The sequence below is a fragment of the Electrona antarctica genome, assembly GCF_951216825.1.
Source record: "Electrona antarctica genome assembly, chromosome: 11".
Classification (NCBI taxonomy): Eukaryota; Metazoa; Chordata; class Actinopteri; order Myctophiformes; family Myctophidae; genus Electrona; species Electrona antarctica.
The window spans coordinates 22,423,524-22,448,014 of NC_136792.1; the positions used below are offsets into that span (position 1 = coordinate 22,423,524).

General features: G+C 40.6%; 1 protein-coding gene across 2 annotated transcripts; it reads left to right on the forward strand.

The window, feature by feature from the left end:
* Positions 1-504: 504 nt before the first annotated feature.
* vmp1 (vacuole membrane protein 1) lies at positions 505-23,363 on the forward strand. Of its 2 annotated transcripts, none has more exons than XM_079515127.1 (12): positions 505-551; positions 1,374-1,469; positions 2,335-2,467; positions 3,018-3,108; positions 3,879-3,989; positions 6,981-7,145; positions 8,831-8,962; positions 14,938-15,018; positions 15,518-15,634; positions 17,811-17,872; positions 21,626-21,725; positions 22,328-23,363. In XM_079515127.1, exons 2-12 carry the CDS (start codon positions 1,400-1,402, stop codon positions 22,475-22,477), a joined length of 1,212 nt encoding a protein of 403 aa, XP_079371253.1. In that variant the 5' UTR covers positions 505-551; positions 1,374-1,399; the 3' UTR covers positions 22,478-23,363. The 2 variants fall into 2 exon arrangements, with proteins under 2 accessions (XP_079371253.1, XP_079371254.1); XM_079515128.1 differs by lacking the exon at positions 505-551 and adding an exon at positions 553-684.
* The last annotated feature ends 1,128 nt before the right edge of the window (positions 23,364-24,491 follow it).

Genomic DNA, 24,491 nt, shown 5'->3' on the forward strand with positions numbered 1-24,491 from the left:
CAGTGAGGGGAAAAAAGGGGGGGGCGGGGGGGGGGGATTCAGATTTTACGGGGGCCAGTTTCGAATTGCAGCCATCCGTAGGTGCCCTTTGAGAGCGGTTTTGAAGGAGTCAAGGGATTCGCATGTCTTAATGACAGTTGGTAGGGCGTTCCACATTTTGGTGGCATAGGAGCGAAAAGAATTTAGTCCCTTGTTTGTGCCAATAAAGGTATTTCATTTGTGCCCATTTGAACACTGATGAAAACTAAACAATGTACGTAGTTATTGATTTATATTATGTACACATAGTGATGCTTAAACTAGCTGGAAAATTCAGACATCGTATTAAAATTACAATTGTGAAACCATAAAATATAAATTTGTTAATTAAAATGAATAAGTAAATAACTGAGAAAAGTTAAGTTTCGCCTGTATACTTGGCCATATAAGGTTATATAGTAAAGGACTAAAGTAATTCATAAATACGTAACATGGCTGGAAAATAATGACATTTTATTTTGTTAGACTGTTGGTGGTGACAGTTCGTTTCCGGGTGAGGAGTACAGGATAAGGTATGACTGTCCATTTAATTTGAACAAGCCTTGGAATATAGCCTGTTTATAGTGGTTTGTCTTATTATTTGTATGACAACGGTGAAAGAGGAGGATTTTCTACGTCTTTAAACTATTTTAAGCCTTCTAAATTGTAAGACATTTTTTGTTGTTGCCCACTATCAACCGTCCTACTTGACTTTTCATTTAGCACCGTGGCTAAGCTAACCCCGGTGGTTCTCATGAATGATGAGGAAGATGATTATACTGTACTGTATTTTATTTGTCATCTCATAAACCACACATTACTTGCCTTAAAACACCCCATTAAGCTGTCTATGCTTCATCTATAATGTAATGTAATCATTTTGCCCATGATGAGATGATTCACGTGTTTTGTTTTAATGATTCATGCTTGTCACTGCGCGCTCCTGAACTGCTGCCATGGTTGGAATGTTGAACGCGCTGTCGTTTTAAATTTGACACAGGGCAGGCTGTCAGAAAAATACAACGAAGAAATAAATAGATATTTAAACAGGCGTTTCACAGTAGAGTACAAATGTAACGTCCCGTCTTTACTACAGACATCAGAACTTGAGACTTCCTGTTTTTGTTACGACGCGGCTGCCGAACAGGGGCAGGCACGCCAGGCAGTACGGTACCTCCAATTCTGGATAACAATGCTGAATGCTATATGTATTTGTGTACAGTACAGTACAGTGTACACTACAGTGGGTGCCGGGGGGGGGGACAAAATGGGAGAGATAGTGTAGTGACTAGTCAGTGGAAACATCGTTTGGTTCATTGACCCCCACATAACTAATGATCTCATCCTGTCCTTAGATTACCTGACCCAAAAGCTGGTTGACATGGCAGCAAATGGAGCAAGTTGTGAACAACGGGCGGGAGCTAAAGCCAGACAGAATGGCAATGCTGCAGGTTTGTTTTTACAAACTAAAGCTAGACATATATAGTTTTTAAATAACACAATGCAGTGAGGAAAGTTTGTCATTTCTAAATAGGAACACTACACCCAATTTCAGCCAAATCTTCGTATAATTGGTCCTCCTCACTAATGCTTATTAATGGTATAATAAGCATTAGTGATTATAATTATTATTATACGATGCTGACGACACAATTTCCATCTACTCACTCTGTCCCATTGGTGGGCTATGGAAAGTTCAATAGCCTGCCTACCAATGAAATGACGTCATCGATGGGGAATCAGGGATTCCAAGTTTATGGAAACTACAGCCTTTCTCTTCCTGGGAAGTTGGCATATTGACATAGAATTAATGTTCTTGCATTAATAAAAGGAAAAAATACGTTTGAAATCTTGTTTGAAATTACCTAACCTGCCTACAGCCCTCTTCTGAGACATACTGAATAGACAGAAATTGTATCATTTTACAATGAGCATTGGAGAGGAACAATTATAAGAAGATGGGTTCAAACCTGAGTGTGAGTGAAGTGTTCCTTTAAGAAAACACTGGTTGCTGTTATCAGTGAAGGCAAGTATCACTGATAACAACTTGCCTATCATTAGATTACAGAGGAGGCCATTAAAGTAAAGGAAAAGGAAAAACATATGGTTTACTTTCTGTTTTACCTTGAATTGACTTGCCATAAGGGTATGGGATTGACTTGTCTTGGACGGAAACATACCTGGTGCTGTTATGTGTCATGGATTTAACATTCTCAACTGAACAATCTGTTGAAGATATGATGTCCAGCAACAATGAAGAAGTAAGTATTACACTAAATCAGGGTGACGACAATTCTGATTGTGTGTGTACTCCAGATGCCGCAGCCAGAGAGAGGAGACAGAAGGATAAGGAGGGGCGCTTGTCTCTTGTTTTGTGGAAGAGGCCTGTCACCACACTACACTATTTCCTCCTAGAGACCCTCGTCAAGTTAAAGGAGTTGACTTTAAAGTAAGATCTTGAACCGTTGTGGTTGTGTGTCAGACCTGTGGTTGAGCACTAGTGGGTCTAGTAATAATGTCATTTGACCTCAAACAAATTGCAAAAACTCAGCTGATTTTGTATCTTAAATATATCCTGAATAACAGAAGAAAAGTCTGAGGGGAAAGTTTAGAAATGGCCTGTAAAGTATGGCCACCATTAACAACCTATTATAAGGCAACATTTTCTAAATGTCATTTTGCTTTAAGTAGCATGTGACGTGTCAAACTAGGGGTTTTCATGATTCTGAATCTGAATCTATTCCAAGCATTAGTTTTGCATGAAAAACACTCCTTGGGCTAAAAACGGCCATAGTCGTCTTGGCAAATGTGATGAGGTCAGCACATTTGGTTGACCCTTTCTTTTCCATAAATTGCCTCTTCCCCACAGTCTTTTCTGACATTGTTCTGAAGTAGTTTTGAAATAACAGGGAGAGGGAGGGAAAGACTTTTTATCCTGTGATGGCCACCTACTTTACAGACACACAATTAATAAGGTCTTCCATGTATTTCCTTTCTAGATTGTGGCGAATCCGGGGCACAGTGTTGTTTTTCTTGGCGGTGTGTTCTGTCTTCTCCGTCACCTATTACACTGAAGGAACTCACCAAGACGTATGTCTTCTTCCCATTTGTTTTTCTTAGCCGTGTTAATATTTAACAACACATCTCTGTTTGTCTCTAAGGATGTTTAAAGGTGAAAGATAAGTCATTGTTTGCTCAGATAAACAACATTCCCTGAAGAAAGGCCAGGTCATAATATTATCCCTTGATTATTAAGGATTTAGGTGTAGTATCTTAAATTAGCTGTCTGACATGTTGCAGATTGCCAAATACGTTTTTTCATGAACTGCCCAATTGTTCCATAATGTATCACACACAGTGTAGTGCACAAACATTTTTCATATACATTACTATATTAACCATTGCATAATTATTTTCTCCCTAGATTATCAGAATTTACTCTATTATTCATATTCAAATATTGACTCTTTCTTTCTTAAGGTTTATATGTGTGTGTGTGTGTGTGTGTGTGTGTGTGTGTGTGTGTGTGTGTGTGTGTGTGTGTGTGTGTGTGTGTGTGTGTGTGTGTGTGTGTGTGTGTGTGTGTGTGTGTGTGTGTGTGTGTGTGTGTGTGTGTGTGTGTGTGTGTGTGTGTGTGCAATATTATTGTCATTGAAACCCTAAAACAAAAACTTATGAATTATACTTTTTTTATTTTACTAAAACCTAAAGTAAAATTAGCAAACAGCATCTGAAAAGTCAAATGTGAACATATGTACGGTAAATTAAATATCAAACTAATTCATGAAATTGAAATAACTCCTATCCATTGTCCTCCCTCCATGCATGATGTGATCCTCTTCACTTCACCTCTCCTGCAGTATGTCCGGTTCCTGGAGAAGAGGTTTCTATGGTGTGCCTACTGGGTAGGCCTTGGCATCCTGTCATCAGTTGGCCTTGGCACTGGCCTGCACACATTCCTGCTCTATCTGGTAAGAGAGCGCTATAGGACATGGCATAGGCCGTGTGTGTGTGTGTGTGTGTGTGTGTGTGTGTGTGTGTGTGTGTGTGTGTGTGTGTGTGTGTGTGTGTGTGTGTGTGTGTGTGTGTGTGTGTGTGTGTGTGTGTGTGTGTGTGTGTGTGTGTGTGTGTGTGTGTGTGTGTGTGTGTGTGTGTGTGTGTGTGTGTGTGTGTGTGTGTGTGTGTCACATATGCGTATAAATAGCTGATCTACATGTACATAACGCATCACAGTGTGACATGTTATTATGAGCTTTAGATCAGTTATTTTGGTGCACGACACCAGAGCGTAACCAAGTATAAATAAGGCTTTAATGTATTCCATGTCTGTGTGAGCTGGCTCTATATATATATATATATATATAGGTACCTATTCTAAAAGCCACCACATGGTGGCACTATGCTCTGTGTCTGTTGCCATGAACAGTGGGCCCTACTAGCTTAAAGCCCTTCCATCTGTGTCAGCCACATCTCTATGGATGTGGCCCACAATTTCAGAGTTCAGTGACATGTATTCCCTGGTGAACGATCTGAGTATGACTTTGTGGTTGAGTCACAGTGCGATGTGACACTCGTCTTGGTTGTGGTGAACCTGAGCAATTGAGGAAAGGGAAAGATAGGGAACTAAGGGAAGTGATTCTGCACACATGCCCACATTTAGGGAGGAGATGTGGCCTTTTTTTGTAGAACATACGCAGATGTTAAATTCTCCACTGACTCAGCTATTTCCATTTTGAAATTGGTGGTGGTGATGGATGGAGGAGCAGGGGGGGCACCATGAAGTTTTGTCTCAGAAGCAAGCGTGTGTGCGTGTGTGCGTGTGTGCGTGCGTGCGTGCGTGCGTGTGTGCGTGCGTGCGTGCGTTCATGTGTGTGTGCGTGCGTGCGTGCGTGCGTGTGTGTGTGTGTGTGTGTGTGTGCGTGTGTGTGTGTGTCATGCCACTTCAGTAGTTGTGACTTGTGACCTCACCCAGGACAGGAGGTTTCTGCCGACCCCTTCTGGTGATGATCCATTCATTGTCTTGTCTAGTTTCTGGGTCCAGCCTAATGTCTGCAGCCAAACCTGTGTGTGTGTGTGCGTGTCATAGTGTGTGTCATCATCATCCATCTTCAGTAGGTGTGACCTCACACGGGAGGTTTCTTTCCAATAACATGGCGCCATCATCCCCCCATATGGAACAACCTCACCTCCCGTAAAGCTACATTCTTTTCAGAAATCCCTCAAACTAGTTTTATGTCTGAGGCTGGGTTTCAATAATTTTGTCTGTGGAACCACATACCCAAAAGGCTTTTTTCCCCACCCCCTTGCAAATGCAACATGTTTTTGCGCTTTTAAAAGGTTATCAACCAATTTATTCATTTGAATTTTGTGTACTTTTAAAGTGGCTATGTAACATAACTTGTCAAATTGTGGCTTCACATAGATTTCAGCTGCTGCTGACCTATTGCAGTTGAGTCACAACCATAATGATGTGTTCCAGACTGTCAGTAAAATGCCATTTTAGAATAACTTGAAAGTGAGACTTGAAGCTGAGAGGCCTTAAAACTTGTGAGGATTGGAATGAGTGTAATCCCCCCCAATATTTTAAGAATGTATGAGGTATGTTAACGTTTATAGAACATGGTGGTACCCACCGACTCGGGGATGAGATCAACAATGGTCAGGAAACTCCCCTAATTGATACCAAAGGGCCACAAACCACAAATGTCCCCCTGGAAGAGTTATTCTCTGGCTTAAGATCAGGGTTCAAGAATGAATAGATAACCCCATATAAAGTAGATGAGATCATTCTGCTCTTGGCGGGGAGTGTACACACACACACACACACACACACACAGTCACACACACACACAATCGTATGATTAATCTACATTTTATACAGGTCATTCTTATATACAATGTAGATTAAAATGCATGTAGTATGGGAAAGGATTCAGGAATATTTTCCATTAGCAAACACCATAAAACACTGATAGATGTTTACTGTGGGAGTTTTATCCACTTCAGTCAGTCTCTTTGGCTAGTAAGAAGAGTGAATTTGTTTAACATTGAATTCTTCCAGACAGTGAGCAATAAAGTGTAAAGTATCCCGGACAATTTGAAGTAATGCTGTCCGTACACCCTCTATCTGATGAGTGGATCAGAATATGGTTTCAAGTAACGAAACAAGGGTTTAGTCTAGTCTTGTTACAGCTGACTCACGACATTATGGTGAAATGTGTGTGAATCTTTAATGGAAGGCCCATCTGTGGTGAAAGAGGCCTGTATTGTGTAAACAGGCTTCCCTGTGTCTTTTTATTCAAACCCCAGTGGAGAATGACTCTGGCAGGGTAGCGGTAATCAACACTGACTAATTGTGAGTTGTCTGTCTACAGTGTCTCAGTGTTGCCTAGCCTATATCACTGTAAGGAGGCATAATAGAGTTGCTGTGCTTCAGGTGAGCCTACTGTTACCTAGGCCAGGTGGCTAAGCCTAACCAGCCTGCTTCTTGATGCTGATGAATGGTATTGCATACCGACCTGTCAAAGGGCTAGGTGATTCAACTAGGTGTGTGTGTGTGTGCGTGGGCGTGTGTGCTCATGCATCAGTGGAGAAGATGTGAAAGGGGGGTCCTCTGAACAGTTAGTGACTTTTACATTAACCATAATGGTGTAGAAATGTGTCTATACATGCAGCATTGGCACATAAAACATGACATGTCTATGTACACATTATACACATTTTTTACGTTTAGCTGACACTCCCGTCTTGGGGCCACCGGAAAAAGTTTTGTATTTCGTAATGTTCTGCTCCCAGTCAGCCAAACAACATATCCAGTATGAAGCACTGTCTGTTTGCACGTACAGTATGAGTGTTTGTTTCTGTGTTTAGATACGAAAAGATAAAGAGTAAATAACAGAATAAAAAACATGTATAATAAAATATATAATTATAAGTCGTCTTCCTGTCCTTCCTTCGTACAGGGTCCTCATATAGCATCAGTGACCCTGGCAGCTTATGAATGTGGCTCCACAGACTTCCCTGAGCCACCATACCCAGACCAGATCACCTGTCCCCAGATCCCAGGGTCAGAGAGCATCACGCTCTGGTCCATCATGTCTAAGGTCCGCCTGGAAGCCTGTATGTGGGTGAGTAGAACTAAAGAAGAGAAAAGGCTAACGGCTTGGCTTCTGTCCAGTCTTTAGTTAATATTACTAGCAAAACGTGCGGGTTTATGAACAAAATGTTATCTTCTGTGCAGTTTCTGGTGAGTCTCTTCTCTCCTGCTAGTTAAGCGGCATTCATATTATAAGCCACTAGACCTGTGCCTGTCGAGCACCGGCCTACTTGAGAACGATGCAAGTTGGGAACAATGAAAATCGGGAATGCACACCCCACCCTACTATGCAATACCCGTTCATATCCATTGTCATAGGACCCGTTTTAATCGCTCATTAACCCATTCAGGCCTGACGTCGAAATTTTAACGATTTTTCAAAAATAGCAGGCCTACAAGTTCATAGCGCGCCACTCGGTGGCGCGCTATGAGCTTGTAGATCTGCTATTTTTCAATAGCTAAATTATAACATAATGTTTAAAACACCAAAAGGGGTTCCCGACTTCCCGCCCAAAATGGGTTAAGTCCACTGGCAGAGCCTAACCAGCACGGTAACGTGTCATTGTTCCAAGTTCCGACTACTCATTATTGGTGTGACCCATTACTAACCCTAGCCCAAACCATAACCACACGAGGAAGCCACGGCGTGAGTCTTAACCGGCCACGTAGTCAGACTAACGGGATGTGGGACTAATGCGCAGTCCCTTTTGGGCACAACATTTTCTAAAAACACTGGTGAAGGCCAGAGCTATTGAGTTATATTACATTCCCATAGACGTCCGTTGTGAATGAAGAATATTCAATACATTATTCCCAAAACCAACTTAAAGTTGACAACAAGAACAAAACAAATGCAGAAGTAACGCTTGCCACACTGGGCAATCGGTACTGTGTAGTTCCAAATACTAAATCTTCTTAATGGGTGTTGATGGACCAGGCCTTGTGGCAAGATCAAAGGGTGTTGTAGCTCTCTCTTTCAACAGGTCTGGTGTAGGCTATGTCTGCTGTCAGTTGCAGTGAGTTACTTTATACCGGCCAGGGCCATTGTTAAGTTTTGGGTTTGTGATGTTACTGTATGCACGTAGCTTTGATTGCTCTAGTTTTGTGGGGACAAATACCGGTACAAACCCTGTAAAGATTATCATTATTATTTTATTGTGGCATTCATTTTGTAAATTTTGTTGAGTAAGTATAGGAAAAGGCCTACAGTAATCACCCACAAACGGATCACACAGGTGCCACGTTTTTTAGCTCAGCCCTTCAATTTGCAGACAGAAAAATGTTACCTGCATGTGTTGAATGAAAACATTAAATGTTTTTATATAAATGGATAATTTCCTGTATGCACCTATGCGGGTGAACGCAAGCAGATTTTCTTTTCTTTCTTTCTTTTTTTCACCCTTTTTTATTTAAGAGAATGACTGTGTGATGACAATATAACTTTGGATTCATACATGCACCATGAACTGTGCAACCTGAACAATACTGATCCACAGAAGTTAGAACCCCTGGGTCAATATTCTGGCCATTTTATAATGGGTAAACATTTGGTGAAACATTTCTGAAAATGGCAGATAGACAAGCTCACAAAGCATCACGTTGTGTTGTGAGGTTGTAGGTTGCCCATTTTCAGTTAATTGATTTGTAGAGGGAAAAAAGAGGGAGCCGGATAATTATATAATGTGTGTGTGTGTGCGTGTGCGTGTGCGTGTGTAGGGTGCTGGCACAGCCATCGGGGAGCTGCCTCCATACTTCATGGCTAGGGCTGCTCGCCAGTCAGGTACTGATCCGGAGGATGAGGACTATGAGGAGTTTGAGGAGATGCTGGAACAGGCTGAGGCTGCACAGGTCAGAGTCACCAACATATTCATTCATTCATTCATTCATTCATTCATTCATTCATACATACATACTGTATATGAGCTTCTATGGCAGTCCTGGCAACTTTGAGATTCTGAGGGAATGCTTAGGTATATTTAGATATTCAGGTTAATCAGAAAATGTGGGGAAGTTGTACAGTCAATGCTATATTCTAATTAAATATTGACACTTTAAGAACAAATAGCCACTAACATGAAGTGTATTTTGTTAACAATTTTTAAAATGAAGGATATTTTCTCAGATGAAGGTCCCTTCCCTCATCCATTACACTATAATAAAAAGTAGACTTGTTAATATTGTTTTGAGGAAACACCCTGATGAGGTAGCTACATCTTCTGAAACATGTATTTCCTCTGGTTCAGACGGGTTAATATTAGAGTTGTCTCACGTAGCCAGACAACTATTCCACCAGACAACTACACCTCTTGAAATCCGAGTGAGGAAGTTGGCATTTCTGTTGAAGAAAATATATTTTTTATATTTTATCGTTTTTATTTCCAAGCAAACTACATATGCTTAGATGGTTTTTATTGGGATACATTTTTGTGACTGTAAAGACGAAACGGAAGTTGGGAGGAGGCTTCACATCCGATTTTTCGCTTGATCATGATGAGAGCTTCCGTGCTTCAGACTGTATGACCGGAAGCATTTGATAATTGTGGTAGGCAAATGGTTAGAGTGGATTACCTAATACCAATACTCTGTACCCTTGTGTTTGGGTCTGTGGTGTAACTTGGTGTGAGTGTTACAAAAGAGAAGCTAGTTGCAAACTGAGGTGCTGTCCAGACGAGGACGTATTCTGCGTTACCCGCACAAGTATGTAGTAGACGAGGGTGGCACAGTATATCACTGGTGCCCCTTCTAAAATTCAGATTGATTTTGACTCTTGTCTTAACCCATTTTGGCCGGGAACCCCTTTATATGTTATATAATAATAATAATAAACTTTATTTATATAGCACCTTTTTTGACAGTGTCACAAAGTGTAGTGCTTAACAATATACAAACAACAGTGTTACATAACAATCAATAACAATCAAACAGCAATAAAATTACATTATAAGGGAATTAAAAGCAAACATTGGTTATCGGTTTAAAAAGGCTTTCCTATAAAAGTTGGTCTTTAATTTAGTTTTAAAAATAGCCAAGGAGCTAATAGACCTCAGGTCAGATGGCAGGCTGTTCCAGAGCCTGGGAGCCCTGCTTGAAAAGGCCCTATCCCCCTTTGTCACCATTTTAGTTCTAGGCACCTCTAGTAGGGCTAAGGTAGAGGACCTTAATTGGCGGACAGGCTGGTGGGGTTTAATAAGATCCGCTAGGTATTGCGGTGCCAGGCCATTCTGAGCTTTAAAAGTCAGTATTAAAATCTTAAAATCAATTCTAAAATGTACAGGGAGCCAGTGTAGTGAGGCCAGTACCGGGGTGATGTGTTCAGATTTCCTTGTTCCAGTGATGAGTCTTGCTGCTGCGTTCTGTATTAACTGTAGGCGCGGTGTATGGATCCTTTGCTGAGTGATGAATAGAGGGCGTTACAGTAGTCCAAACGGGATGAAATTAGTGCATTGACAACTTTATGAAGGTTAGGGGTGGAAAGGAATGGTCGGATTCTGTAGATGTTGCGTAAATGACAAAAACAAGTGCGAACCACGGATTTAACCTGGGCCTCAAGACAGAGGTCAGAGTCCAGTAGTACACCCAGATTTCTTGCTACTGGTGTGACATTTGCTGACAAGGAGTCGAGACAGTTTTGTAGGTGGGTTCTGGAGGTGAGAGGGCCAAATAGGAGAATTTCGGATTTGTTAGTGTTAAGTTGTAGGAAGTTTGAAGACATCCAGCTTTAGCTATTGAAAAATAGCAGATCTATAGCTTTAGCTATTGAAAAATAGCAGATCTACAAGCTCATAGCGCGCCACCGAGCTTGTAGGTCTGCTATTTTTGAAAAATCGAAGAACGACTGACATAGAAACATAGCTTTTTCAGAAAACTGTCAGGATGTAGAAGACATTTTTAGAATCTGATCTCAGGTCAAAATGGGTTAATTTTTAAAACTTATAATTCAGATTTTTGAATAATTATTTCATAATTATTAATTCCACAGATAATTCCACGGTCTTTAATATTGTTTGTGCATTTGTTCATGAAGTGCTAATGGTTTATTTCACCATAACCACTTACATAAGTATCACAGCTATTTTATATTTGCACATAATATCTATAAATCTCTTCTCCGAAAATAGCCGATCTGCAGTCTGTGAGCTTGTAGTTGAGCTATTTTCGGAGAACAGATATAAATCATCGTCGGTTTAATAATAGTCTGTTTGCACCCACACAGATGTATAATAAACGTAATAATAATAAACGTGGGCCATGAGATATGTCTGCAGATTTTCACTATGGAAGCATTACATGTAGAATATTTTCTCTGACTCAACAAAGCCATTAATTCACCTTCAACTATACCGTCGATCTCTGCTGCATGTCAAGACGCCATCTCCACTGTCACGTCATCTCCATTGTCTTTCATGTCATGTTGTGTGAAATGCATATTTTACAATATAGGCTACATAAGGGTCTTAGACACTGGTGCTCAGGGTGGTATCTGAAGTAGGTAGCAGCATAGCTCTGGTCCAGGGCTAGGTGGCGATGGGGACACTGGTGCTCAGGGTGGTATCTGAAGTAGGTAGCAGCATAGCTCTGGTCCAGGGCTAGGTGCTCAGGGTGGTATCTGAAGTAGGTAGCAGCATAGCTCTGGTCCAGGGCTAGGTGGCGATGGGGACAAATCTAGTTTTGAGCATCTCTACCACTAGCCGTGTCACAGGCACCTAAGATAATGTTTTGACCCTAACTTTGTGTTAGCATAGTTGTTTATACTGTCAATGCCCACCCCATACTATATTCTGTTGTCTGGTTTTGTCAAACTCCAAACAAAGCACCGATGCCCATGTCCATAGACCCATTGTCAACGCTTGAGTCTGTCGATTGGCCCCAATAGCTCACGTGAGTTCAGTGAAAGCCCCTCCCTCCTTACAGTTCCAGTAAATGTGTGTATTGAGGGGGTGAGTCACCCTCAGCACAACTCCCCCTTTAATCATCCCTCAGGCCTTGTTCTCCCTCCTTTCCTCCCTCTGTCTTATTTTTCACCGGTCTCTAATTTGAGACCTGTTGTCAGGGACTGCTCACATGACTGGCAACTGCTGAGATCAGATGCTGAGTCAGCACGGTGGAAATCTGAGATACTCGTCTTAAGTTGTCTTGATCACCTACTACAGACCCCAGGAAGACTAGAAGCTCATGTGTCTCTAATGGGGATCCTTCAATAAACATAAACTGTCACCTCACCGGTTCTCATCTGAAGAACCCCGGGAGGTCAATATCACATGACTTTGATCATGAGGATGTCTTCAAGATGCATAATGTGTAATTGTTTTCCTTCAGGGTTATCTTGGAACTTGTTGTCAGATATGCATAAGCCAACAAAGTATGCATAAGCTAACAAAGCTCATGAAACATAACATGTCACAAGACCATTACATTGATGTCAACGGTTATAGAACTGTTTTCTTCAATGTACTTGGTGCATTTCTTGGCAAAAACGGCAAAAGTCAATTGATGCATTTCTTGACAAAAATGGCATAAGTTAAGAAAAATGGTGTTGGGGTTATGACCTGCAGAAGTACACAGTTAAAGAGAAATCTATAAATCAATAGGAGTTTTACCTTGATTATGTTTTTGTAGGCTAACCCACAAGTTACCTACACCATGGGTTTCCATATTTCCAGTGGCATTTCTGCATTTGATTTGGGCTAAATAATGTAAGAAGATAAGCTCTAAGGACTAATGATATTCAAACATTTTGTTTATCAAAATGATCTCAACCTTTTTTCCCCTTTTTGAACCACGCCAAAAACCACACGAACCCTAGCGTTCCTATTCTGAGTCCATTTGGTGAAAAGAGATCTTCATGCTAGATGTGCTATTTTCGGCAAATAGAGATTTGGTAGAGGGGGAAAAGGAAGGGACCAAGTAGTATAGACCCCTTGGAGACTCCGGTCAACTAAGTATATAGGGTTTAAGTGGTTAATATAAAAAACACAAGAGCTTCAGAAGTCAACAGTTGAGAGATTAATGCATGTAATCTATGTCAACATGAGAGCCTTTTCGACTTAGCATAAATAGGAATTCCTATGGGTTTTAAGACTACAAACTGTTAACACTATAAATATAAAACTATCTCTGGATATTATTATTTTAATAATGTTTTTTTTTTCTTTTTTTACACAAAAAAACAAAATCTTATATCATGAGATTCAAACAAATGGCTAGACTAAAAAGATTTTCCATGACCGCAACGTGAAAAATTCTTGTCTGACATGTCACCAGACACTCGCGCTGTGATGTTTATTCAGACAATCAGCAAACGTGTTTAATAGGGGATGCTTGACCCTCAAACTGCATCCTTTTTACGTAGATCAAAAAATGTCTCCAGGATATTGAATTTGGGAATCACAAAAAGGGCATTATCTAGAAGAGGATATCTTGGCTGAAATGGATGTCTCATAAAGTAGGCATTTGGACTAGAACAAGGTTAAACTTAAGTGAATAGATTATGTACAAACAGTGAGCATTTGTGTCATCACCAGTGGTGCAGGAAGTACTCTTTTTAAGAAGTAATCTTTGACTTCCGTAAAAGTAGGAATAGTCATTATTCAGAATTCCATTCAGAATTGTGTATTTCATCTTATTGACTGTATTTATTGACATTATTGTGTCCATCACTTCAATATTACAGCTGGTTAAATGTGAGGCCCAATTTAATGTTATTTGTATTCATCTAAATCTACAAAGTACCTCTAAATTGTAGTTCAATGCAAGAGTACAGTTCGTCACAAGACTGAAATGATTAAAATTAACTCTAAAATGGTTGCCAAAGTGAAGACTGGAGAGATGATGGGTTTGGGGCTTTGCCTATTGCCTGACCTCCTGCATGGTCTGTGATCTTCACCATGAAAACCACAGACATTCCCCCACCCACGGGTGTGGAGATGAGATCAAAAGATCTCAACACTCCAGTGCCAAAGAGTTTTCACTTGTAATGCAGCCAAAATAACAAGGAACTGCAATTACAATTAGATGTTAGACAGTTATTGAACCACAAAGCTCTTTATAACTCTCGCTATCACCCATCGTCTGCCCCAAAATGGACGATATATTCGTGCTATAAAACCAAAGTGAGAACAGCGGGTCACGGGTCTTAAAAAAGGCAGATCTACAAGCTCCGGAGTGACAGACGGAAACAGCACGTACAGTAACTTCCCCAATGCTGCTGGGGCAATGGGGCATACCATTACAAGGGGACGAGGGAAGGGGGAAGTGCAAATTGTTTTGCACTTCCCTCGCACTTTTTAAGGTTAATTGGGCTACATTTGAAGGTTGTATTATTTAGCCTTTTTTTAAGCACGGAGAAAACTGCCTAATAAAAAAAAATGGCGTCCCATTCCTCAACCTTACTATCGGGTAAAACCCATATACTGTAGATGTTTTCATTTTTATTTTTACAATGGTTTTTAAAGAGCATACATGCTATAGGACCATTTAATTTTCAATTCAAGTACAAATTAAAACTAGAAATGTCGCAATTTTGGAAAAATTGCAAAGTGTGGTTTGCTTATATAGGCCCCTCCCACTACTTTTGCTAACCAATTACAATGTCACGTCACCCATGTGATCATGTGTAAGTAATTTGGAGGGGATTTATCCCCCCAAAAACCATTTTTCTGCAACAAACGGTTACACTGTTTGCATTTGCGGCGCCCCCTATGGATGAAAATTGAATTGCTTTTAGCTCTTGGTTGATTAAACCATCCACGACATCTGATTCAAATTCGGGGTGGATTAGACCTTTGGTTCATGATTGTAAAATATGAATTGAATTTCCTTTGCAGGACTTTGTCTCTAGAGCGAAGGTGGGGGTCCAAAATATGGTACAGAAAGTAGGATTCTTTGGGATCCTGGCTTGTGCTTCAGTAAGTCTTCTTTTCTTTTTTGACCGCGACTAAAATATTCTATCATCATCTATTCATAACACATATGTAGAATGTATCTAATATATCTATAATAAATATATCATCTATATACGGTAATTGAATTAATTACAACATCACTGCCTTTTGTTATATCTTATTTCTCGTATGCAATAATTCAGTGGTTGCATATCGTAATTATCAGGCAGAAACCTAGTATGTCCATGTACTTTCAGTAAATGGGGAAAAAAGTGTGTTCCAATTAATCCAATGTAGCTACCATAGTGACGCTACCATACCATAGTGACACTACCATACGACAAAGTATACATAGTGCATCAATTTATGGGGGAAAAACTAAACTAAAAAAGAAAATATAGAGATAGAAGGTTTCTGCCCGACAGTGATGATATGGACATTTAAATTTGTTTACCAATAGGCTGGGTTTAGGCTGGTTATTATTTGGTTACATTGTCTGTTTTTCTTTTTTCCTTTTTTCTAGATCCCCAACCCTTTGTTTGACCTGGCGGGGATCACCTGTGGTCATTTCATGGTCCCCTTCTGGACCTTCTTTGGAGCTACACTGATTGGCAAAGCCATCGTTAAGATGCACATACAGGTACATAGATCCTTCTACTAGTACACGTTCTGTCTTTTTAAGAAAGATGTGTACATGTTTTTAGTAATGGTATAAATGTTAAATTTTTAAAGCATGAGAGTTGACTTGTGTTTTTCTAATTATTGGGAACGTTTTGTATTGTGCAGAACAGTATGGTTAGGTTAACTTCTCGCCAATTGTCACGGCGCCCTGGTAGAGCCTGTCCCCCATGAAGGATACATCCTAACCGCAGCTGGCCCATGTTTGAATCCTAACCGGTGGTGCATGTCATTCCCATCTCTCCTTCTGGCCCCTCCTGTGTCTCCATTAATTTCATTTAAAAGAAAATGTGTTTAACAATTCCCCATACCTAGTTGTATCACTAGCAAAGTTGCTTAAAAGTGTAGGAAAAAAAGGACATGTACATACTGTACCGATAGCGGTATATACCTATTGACCAGTGTTTCTCAACCTATTTTGAGGGTGGTTCTCATGGACCACCTGTATACTGTATATGCCCTGAACCAAGCACCACTGGTTGAGAAACATTCATGCACTATGCGTGGGATGTCTTAAGATCAACCATAAATACTTGGTCTCATGGGTGACTCTCAGAAACTCCTAAATGCACACTTTTGGTAAACTATTTCTGGTAGCGCACTGTTCCAGTTGAGTTTTGGGATGCATCCAGACCATATGAAGGCACACCAGATGAAAGGAGAGGAGACTCTTTAAGAAGTCTTTTAACGAGAACCATGGCATTTCTTCTTCTTCCCCTCTCAAATCTACAAGATCAAAAAAACTCTTTAATTACCAAGTGTATTGTTGAGTCTGCCACACAGTGACTAATATGAGTCAAGACGGCGAGAGGCTGTCTGGGAGTCTAGCAGTGACTCGAACCCACCAGACCTATCCATCCCCTCAATGGTACCAGCTAGTGACCTCACCAAGGAGCCTTTCTGACAAACAAAGAGCCTGCAGGGCTGCCTGTTCAGGAGGATGCAGAGTGGACTTGAAAGGAGGAAATGGAACAGACTAGTCTGTGATGAGAGTCCACAGCAGTGTGAGAAATGCGGTATTTGTTGTACCCTAACCCCTCTCGGACAATCACGTATCATATCCTGTCTGACTGGGTTGGTCATGCCATTTAAAGCTGATCAGTTTCAGGACAGGAGTTTAGTGTTGTGGTTTGTGACCCCCCGCCTCGGCGCCCTGTGAACCACGTAAAGCTCCCTGCAGGTCTCAACCCCCTGCCAAGGCTGCCATAGAGTTATGTATGAGCCTTCCCTGTTCTTCAGTCTATCTTTATGATTCATCAGCCAAAGGGACTTGTGTATTATGTCGGGTGGGAGGTCAGTGGTTCACACACCGTGAGACAAGTTCCAGGTGTGCCTTGAGACACCTACTGTATATGACAGCTGCACATGATTAGTAATTACTGGTGTATATATACACAAAAATGATGAATTATTATTATTTTTAATATATTAACTGCACGTACAATATATACAATTATAATTATATATATGCAATATATACAATTATTTAAAAAACGTATTATCTCATTTCCCATTACAGAAGCAAATTCTATATAATTGAAAAATATATTTTGTATCACTTTTAACCTGGCATCCCTATTGTAGTTATTGTGTGCGCGCGCGCACACACACACACACACACACACACACACACACACACACACACTACATGCTCTAACCTGTGGTGATGCTTTCTAGGCTTGTAGATCAGCGATTGTAGCTGTGAATACAAGTGTGCATTTATTACATACATACATACATATATATGGTTGTTGTTTTAGTTTATTGGATAGTGTACACTAAGTATGGTGACAGGAAATAGGGAGAGAGAGATGGGGAGTGACACGCAGCAAAGGTCGTCGGGATCAGTAGTCGATCATACATACATGATTTTGACTTGACTTAATTGGTGACATGAGAACACCTGCACATGTTCGCATATGTCTAGTCTGTGGGCTCAGGCTCCAAAATGGGTATAACATGCTACCAGGCTTGTCATGTGCTGCTAAAACGAAACTATGCTACCCAATAGCAAATATTCAAAGTGAAGTGAGATTCAAAGTATGGACTGTGTGTGTGTGTGTCTGTGTGTGTGCTTGGAAAGTTATGATAACTTCAAACCTGATTAATCACCCTGGTCTCTCATTGACTTCCCACAGAAACTTTTTGTTATCATTACCTTCAGCAAGCACATAGTGGAGCAGATGGTGTCACTTATGGGGTAAGTACTGTATGTGTGTATGCAGCAGAGAATGGGTGAAGGTGATTTGTTAGTTTTTCCTTTCTTTTTATGAGGAGGGGGGGTTGGGGGAGTTTACATTTGAAAACAATTTAGTGATGGTTTTTTTGACCACTGATTGTTGATCATTTCCTTGTGATGTGAATGCTCTTATAGTATGCGTGTCCGTGTTTTGCATTTCCCACAAAGGGTATTTCCTTTCCTCACACGCAAACCCATCTCCGCAGTATTGGTGGTCAAGTGTGTGGGGTCCTATCAGAACAGGCTGTGTTGTGATCTGACTCACCCAATTCAGCTTAGACTGAGACAGAATCTACCAAAGGCAGCAGGAAATACAATTATAGCAGGATGATACTTAAGCAAAATAAACTGTCACGCAATGCACTCCAGGCTCTATGATCACGTGAAACGTGAGGAAAAATCCATGGCCAAGAAAATGTGGAAATCTAACTGTTCTTTAAGTAACAATGTTGAACATCATTTTTCAACAAGTAGCGAGAGTCAATTGTTACTAAATAAACAAGAATTGTATACATGTTAAGAAAGTAATATTTTATCAAATATATTATTTGGTAAAATAATATTAGTTATTCTGGATTAGCATTTCTAAATCTGAGGCCATGGTTCTCAGCAGGAAACTGGTGGATTTCCCACTCCAGGTAGGGAAAGAGAGTCCTTTACCCCAAAGTGAGTATAGCCACCACTCCTTTGCATAGTAAGGAGCCAGTTAAGGTAGTTGGGGCATCTACGAATGTTTTCCATACACGCCCAGCTGCGAGAGGCCACGTGGGCAGAACAAGAATCGGGTGGAGGGATTAGATATTCACGCTGGCCTGGGAACACCTCGGGATCGCCCAGTCAGAGCTGGCTGATGTGACTGGGGATTGGGAAAGGGAAGTCTGGTGTCCCCTGCTGGAACTGCTACCTCCACGACCTGACTTTAAATAAGCATTTTGAAAATGGATCGTTGGTTAGTTATTGACTTATCTATTTCTTTGAATAGTAATGATCAGTAAAAACAAATCAGGAGAAAGAACACAGACACATTTATTTGTTTAATCAATTCCAATTTCACTTGTTACTTGCGCAGAAGAGCGTGCAAGTACGTATGTCAGTGGCGGCGCTTGGCCAATCAGGGACCAAGTATGTATGTATGTCGGACCTTGTCGGTGGCATCGCTCGGCCAATCAGGGACCAAGTATTTATGTATGTCGGTACATTCCACCAGCCAATGAGAAACCACTGTTCTTGATGACGTAACTAAAGTACGTTTCAAAATTGGTATAAGGTCAATAGGGGGTATGTATCGGCTGGGTATGTGTGTATGTCGGTGTACTCCACCGGGCAATGAGGGACCACTGACCACTGCTTATTTCAAACCTAGACAGCAGCAGAGAGCTTTAGGACTCAGAGCAGCAGTCGTACCAGCAGTGGTGAGCGCACCTCATGGCGCGCTCTGCTTGCGCAAGTTGGCACCTCGACAGAGTTCATTTCTAGTTTATCCTGTATCCTCTTAGTTCTTTCCTGATTTTCCTGATTGCATTTTGGATTTTATTGGTACGTCTCTAAATGTTCTGATGAATTGAAAATGGTGGACCCTGTTGTAAACACGTAATGCTTAATCATGGTGTCGTCCACAGTAACAGTTTTTGTATTGAGATGTGCTTTCGTTTGAAATGTACCAAATGTAATGTTAAGTTTGCCTAGGCAATTTCACTACTATTAGTACAAATTAGGAGGAATTAGTGCAAATAGAGAGACTGAGATACCTGGCACTTGGAGTTATAATTTGTGCAACATGTCTTGCACCAACATGGAAATCTGACTCATTTCAAGATGGTTCTCAGAAAATAATGTGTATTACTCTTGAGATTACTTATCTTCTGAGAAATGGGCATGACAACCTTTTTTGAGGTTTTGGCAACCTTATTTTGATTATATGGAAACGTCCCTACCGTCAGAGATATTATAGGTTGACTCACTGTAGTTATTTCAGTCTGGCTCTAGACTCAAATTATTTAAAGGACCACTTCACCACTTTTCAACCTATCTTCATATAATAGGTCCTCACTAATAATCATGATAAAATGGCACGATGTTTTTCTACTCAGTCTGTGTCTCATAGGAGGGCTGTGGGCAGTTTAGAAACCGTCTTCCAGTGACATCATCATTAGGCAGATTATTTTTTAAACATGATTTTTTTTTACAAAAATGTTTAGATTTTCATTATTGTGAGAACGATGGCTTCCATTTTCGCATTGCAACTTTTCAGGACTAGAAAGCCTGCAGTTTTTATTAGCTTGTATTCCCCATCGATGATGTCACTGGAAGACGGTTTCTGAACTGCCCACAGCCCTCGTATGAGACACAGACTGAGTAGAAAAACATTGCGCCATTTTTTTCAAGATTATTAGTGAGGACCTATTATATGAAGATAGGTTGAAAAGTGGTGAAGTGGTCCTTTAATATCTATACAGTAGATGTGTCTCTTCTCTCTATTCTGTTCCTTTTTTCCTTTGGTTCTTGTTTTTATTTTATTTGTGATTGATGAGTTTTTTGTGTTGTTCTTTATGTATGGGGGGGGGGGGGGGGGGGGGGGGGGTCCCAGACCCAGACCCAGCCTGGGACTTGAACTGGGGACTCGCCATCAGGCATCAGTCATTGGAAGTCATGGAACAGAACATGAGTATTTCATGGAGACGAGCAGTTTTGAACAGTGTATGACTTATCTTGGATGACTCATTATGTGATGATGCACAAATGCTGAGTTGGGTTTTGTTTGTGTGTGTGTGTATGTGTGAAAGATAGTTCTGGTGAGTCAGTCAACTAGCTTGGTACCCTGGTCTATGAGATAAGCAATTATACAATTTACTGTAGCTTTAAGTGTGTTTACAAATTGACTCATTTTCTTCTCCGTCTAGTCATGTTTAAAATAATTGTTTATATCCCGAGCTGGGAATTTTACTTAGAAGATGGCTGTGTCTGAGACATGTAGTAGCTTTGTATAGCCTCCATGATATAGCATTATGGCAAATGAAGAAAAAATACATTATACATTACATTATACCGGTATTTTAAAGATGCATTCATGTTTTTGTTCTGTCAATTATCTCAAACTGTACCGATGTTAAATCTAAATGGCAGACCTGTATTATCATCCCCTATCCATGACATGGGTAAAACAGTGAATAACTCCATTGCCAACACTGTATGCATTATGATTGGCCCCCTAGTGAGCTAATCCTCCTTGCCTTATAGGGGCATGGGCCCGCCCTCATTGGATGGCTTTCCACTCATACGGTAGCAATGGTGGTAAAGGCAATGACATCATGTCGACTCACTTCCTGGTTGAAGAGGCTGACACAAGCTCCTATAGAGACCTGAGGGGTATAAAGGCAAAGCTGTGGAGGTTCTGCTTCAGTCCACTCTTCTGCCTTGCTTCTCACAAGGCAGAGAGGGAGAGATGGAGGCCTGCTGTAACAGGGAGCCTAGCTGATACTGTTACTGTGTGCCCAGAGGACTTTGAAGGAGCACTGGCAGTGGTCTTTGAGTTTTCCCTCACAGGAACTAAGGAGAAGGAAGGGTCTAAGACTTCTCTTTCTGCCCTTTATCACAGGAAGACTTCAGAACATTTAAAAGTAAGTGAACTAACATTCCCTTTCTTTGTGTGTGTGTGTGTGTGTGTGTGTGTGTGTCTCTCTCTCTCTCTCTCTCTCTCTGGGGATGTGGCATCAGGTCTGTCCCCAGGATAGGACCATCCCTCCAGAAGCCCTTCAGCCAGTACCTGGAGGCACAAAGGAACAAGCTGCATCATGCCGGTGAAGGCACACCAGCGGTAAGAAAAATACATAAACAAAACTCCTTCTGAACTTATCTGGAATTAAGAAAAATGGCCTATGTGCATTTTGAAAGTGTTTCATAGCTGGGTGTTGATACAGTACTTAACTGATAAGAGTACATAAATTAGTTAACACCATATGCCATAGGGATAAAATTCATAGTATGTCATCATCTAACAGATTTTCATCCATTGATGCAGCGGTCAGCAATTTAAGTGGATAAAATAAAGTTTCACAGCCTCAGTGGCGATGTTTTAAAAAAAACTTTATTGCTATATAAGTTGAAGATTTGTATTGTCACATGCACATACAATACAGCTGTGGCTCTGTGTGTGTGTGCACACACATTGTATATACTTAATATGTACATATCTACGGAGCCCCTGAGTGGCCATGGGAAGAAAAATAAATTATCTCGTTTTTACGAGATATCTCATTCAATCGAGTTATCTTGTTTGAACGAATCTATATTTCTTCCCATGGCCACTCAGGTGCTCCGTACATCTCTCTTAAAAAACATCAGTAATTAGGAGGTCCTTTATGTCAATGCTGTTAGTAGCATACACCATCAAACCATGTTTCCTTTTGTGTTTTCTAGAGTGAGAACTGGCTCTCATGGGTGTTTGAGAAGGTGGTGCTGGTTATGGTCTGCTACTTTGTCTGCTCCATTGTTAACTCCATGGCCCAGAGCTACGCCAAGCGGCTTCAGCAGCAGATTCACTCGGAGGAGAAAACCAAAACCAAGTGATGATGGTAAGACCCCAAGCGGTCTAACCAACCAACTTGACTGTGTTCTTGTCGCTGCTGAAATGGGCCCGTCACTCAGCCACAGCCACTCAGACTTACAATCTTAACAACAAACCTCACCCCTCATCCATTCTTAAAAAGAGCCCGCAACACTGAAAACCATACGCTATTGTTTTGCGTGTGTGCTTTTTGAGGATGTATGTACGTTTCTTTAATTTCTTTTGCTCGATTTGCCCTACTTCAGGCTAGTTTGTAGTTCTTCCCTCCTTCGTCATCTTTCTCTGTATAGCGTGAGCTTTTCCTGCTGATCTTAAAATGTTACTATGATGAAGGCTTAACCCTTTCATAGACCTCAGAAGTTGAAGCAGCAGCTGGTTGGTTACTGCTGTCTGCAGGCCGTGCCCATGAGCTGCTATGCCTTATGCAAGATGGAGGACTTCCATTGAACACAGTTCTTAATTGTTAGACTTGATTTGTATTTAATTTTTCTAATGGTATGCGTGTTTGGATGGAACATGGAGCCTGACTTTTGTTTGTGTAACAGTGTTTTTGAATAATATTGCTCTTGTTTGTTCGGGGGTTTAATTTCCGTCATGCCTTTGTCCTTTTGTTTGTGGGATTTACCATGCATTTTTAAAAAGGAAAAAGCAATATCAAGTTGGATCAAGGTATTGATGGTTTGCACATCCTGTAAATATCTTGATTTTCTTTTGGACAGTATGCGCACATCTATTTCTATTCAAATGCCTGGGTAGAACTGAACTTGAACCAAAAGAAAGACAGTGATATAATTTATAGTGTAACATTATACACTAAGTCCCATTTCTATTCTGTAGATTTAGTTTAAGTCTTGATGAGATCGTATATAAAATACCTAAATCATTGCACTCCTGAGTTTGTCATCTTTTCGCTTTGGTTTTCCATTGTAGAAGATTGTAGAGACTTGACCCGAAGTGTTCGTCACGGACAGCTTTATTGCAGCTCTTACAGAAACGTTTTAGTTTTTCAATTCTGTAAACATCCAAGAGTTGAGAGAATGCATGATATTCTTAGATGACCATATCATCTGTGAGGTAAGTTGAGAGTTGTAGAACTACCATGTTGTGGATGGATTGTCATTACTATTATAGTATTCTTTCTCAAACAAACTCGCCATGTGGGGGGAAAGGTGTATAAATGCAATCAGACATGTGATTACAGGGTTGTTTTTATATTAGTGGAATGTGTTTTCTGTACCTGCTCTGTGCTCATTCAGTCCATGTATTGAGTATCTAGAATATCTGCCTCTTCCTGTGATGCCACCTAGTAGCTAGTTTGTGTATATGGACGACACATAGCATACTCAAAACGAATCTGGTCCATCACTCCTCGTCAGTAGTGTGCATGTGGACTCTGCTCTCCCGTCCTGTCAGCTAGCTTATCAGACTGGTGTTGGCTGTTAAATATCCCGGCAACAACAGTCTGTAAGCTGGCTGAAGTTCTGGGCCTTCCCTCAACAAACATCTACGCTGGTCTGACCCAAGAAGAGCAGCACTCCATCTTCCACAACACACATGTGGTGCGAAGATCTTTCTTTCACCATACTTGATTTTTGTCAATATTTGTCCTGTAAACTTAATCCTTTAATAAAAGCATATGACAAAACAAATAGTCTTTGCAATACTTAAAATAATTCAGAATATTGTCACTCATGTCTCATTCCGTACACCAACACATCTTACCAGATCTATTCAAATGTTGTAACCTCAGCATAGCAGAAAATGTGCTCAATGCCAGACCGATAATCGGCCGTTATTTTGACTTTGAGCAACAGCGTCGTCAATTCTGCATTTATTATCCTAATTTTAACCACTTCAAGGTTAAACATTTTGAAAAAGCTCTACAAGTTTAAAACACGTGAGCTTGTGACATTTTCTGAAAGAATTGAGTGATTATTCTTTGCACAAACTAAATGTGCTAAAAGCAATTTAATAAAATCCAAGTTTTTCAAATTTAAAATTAGAAAATGTGGCACT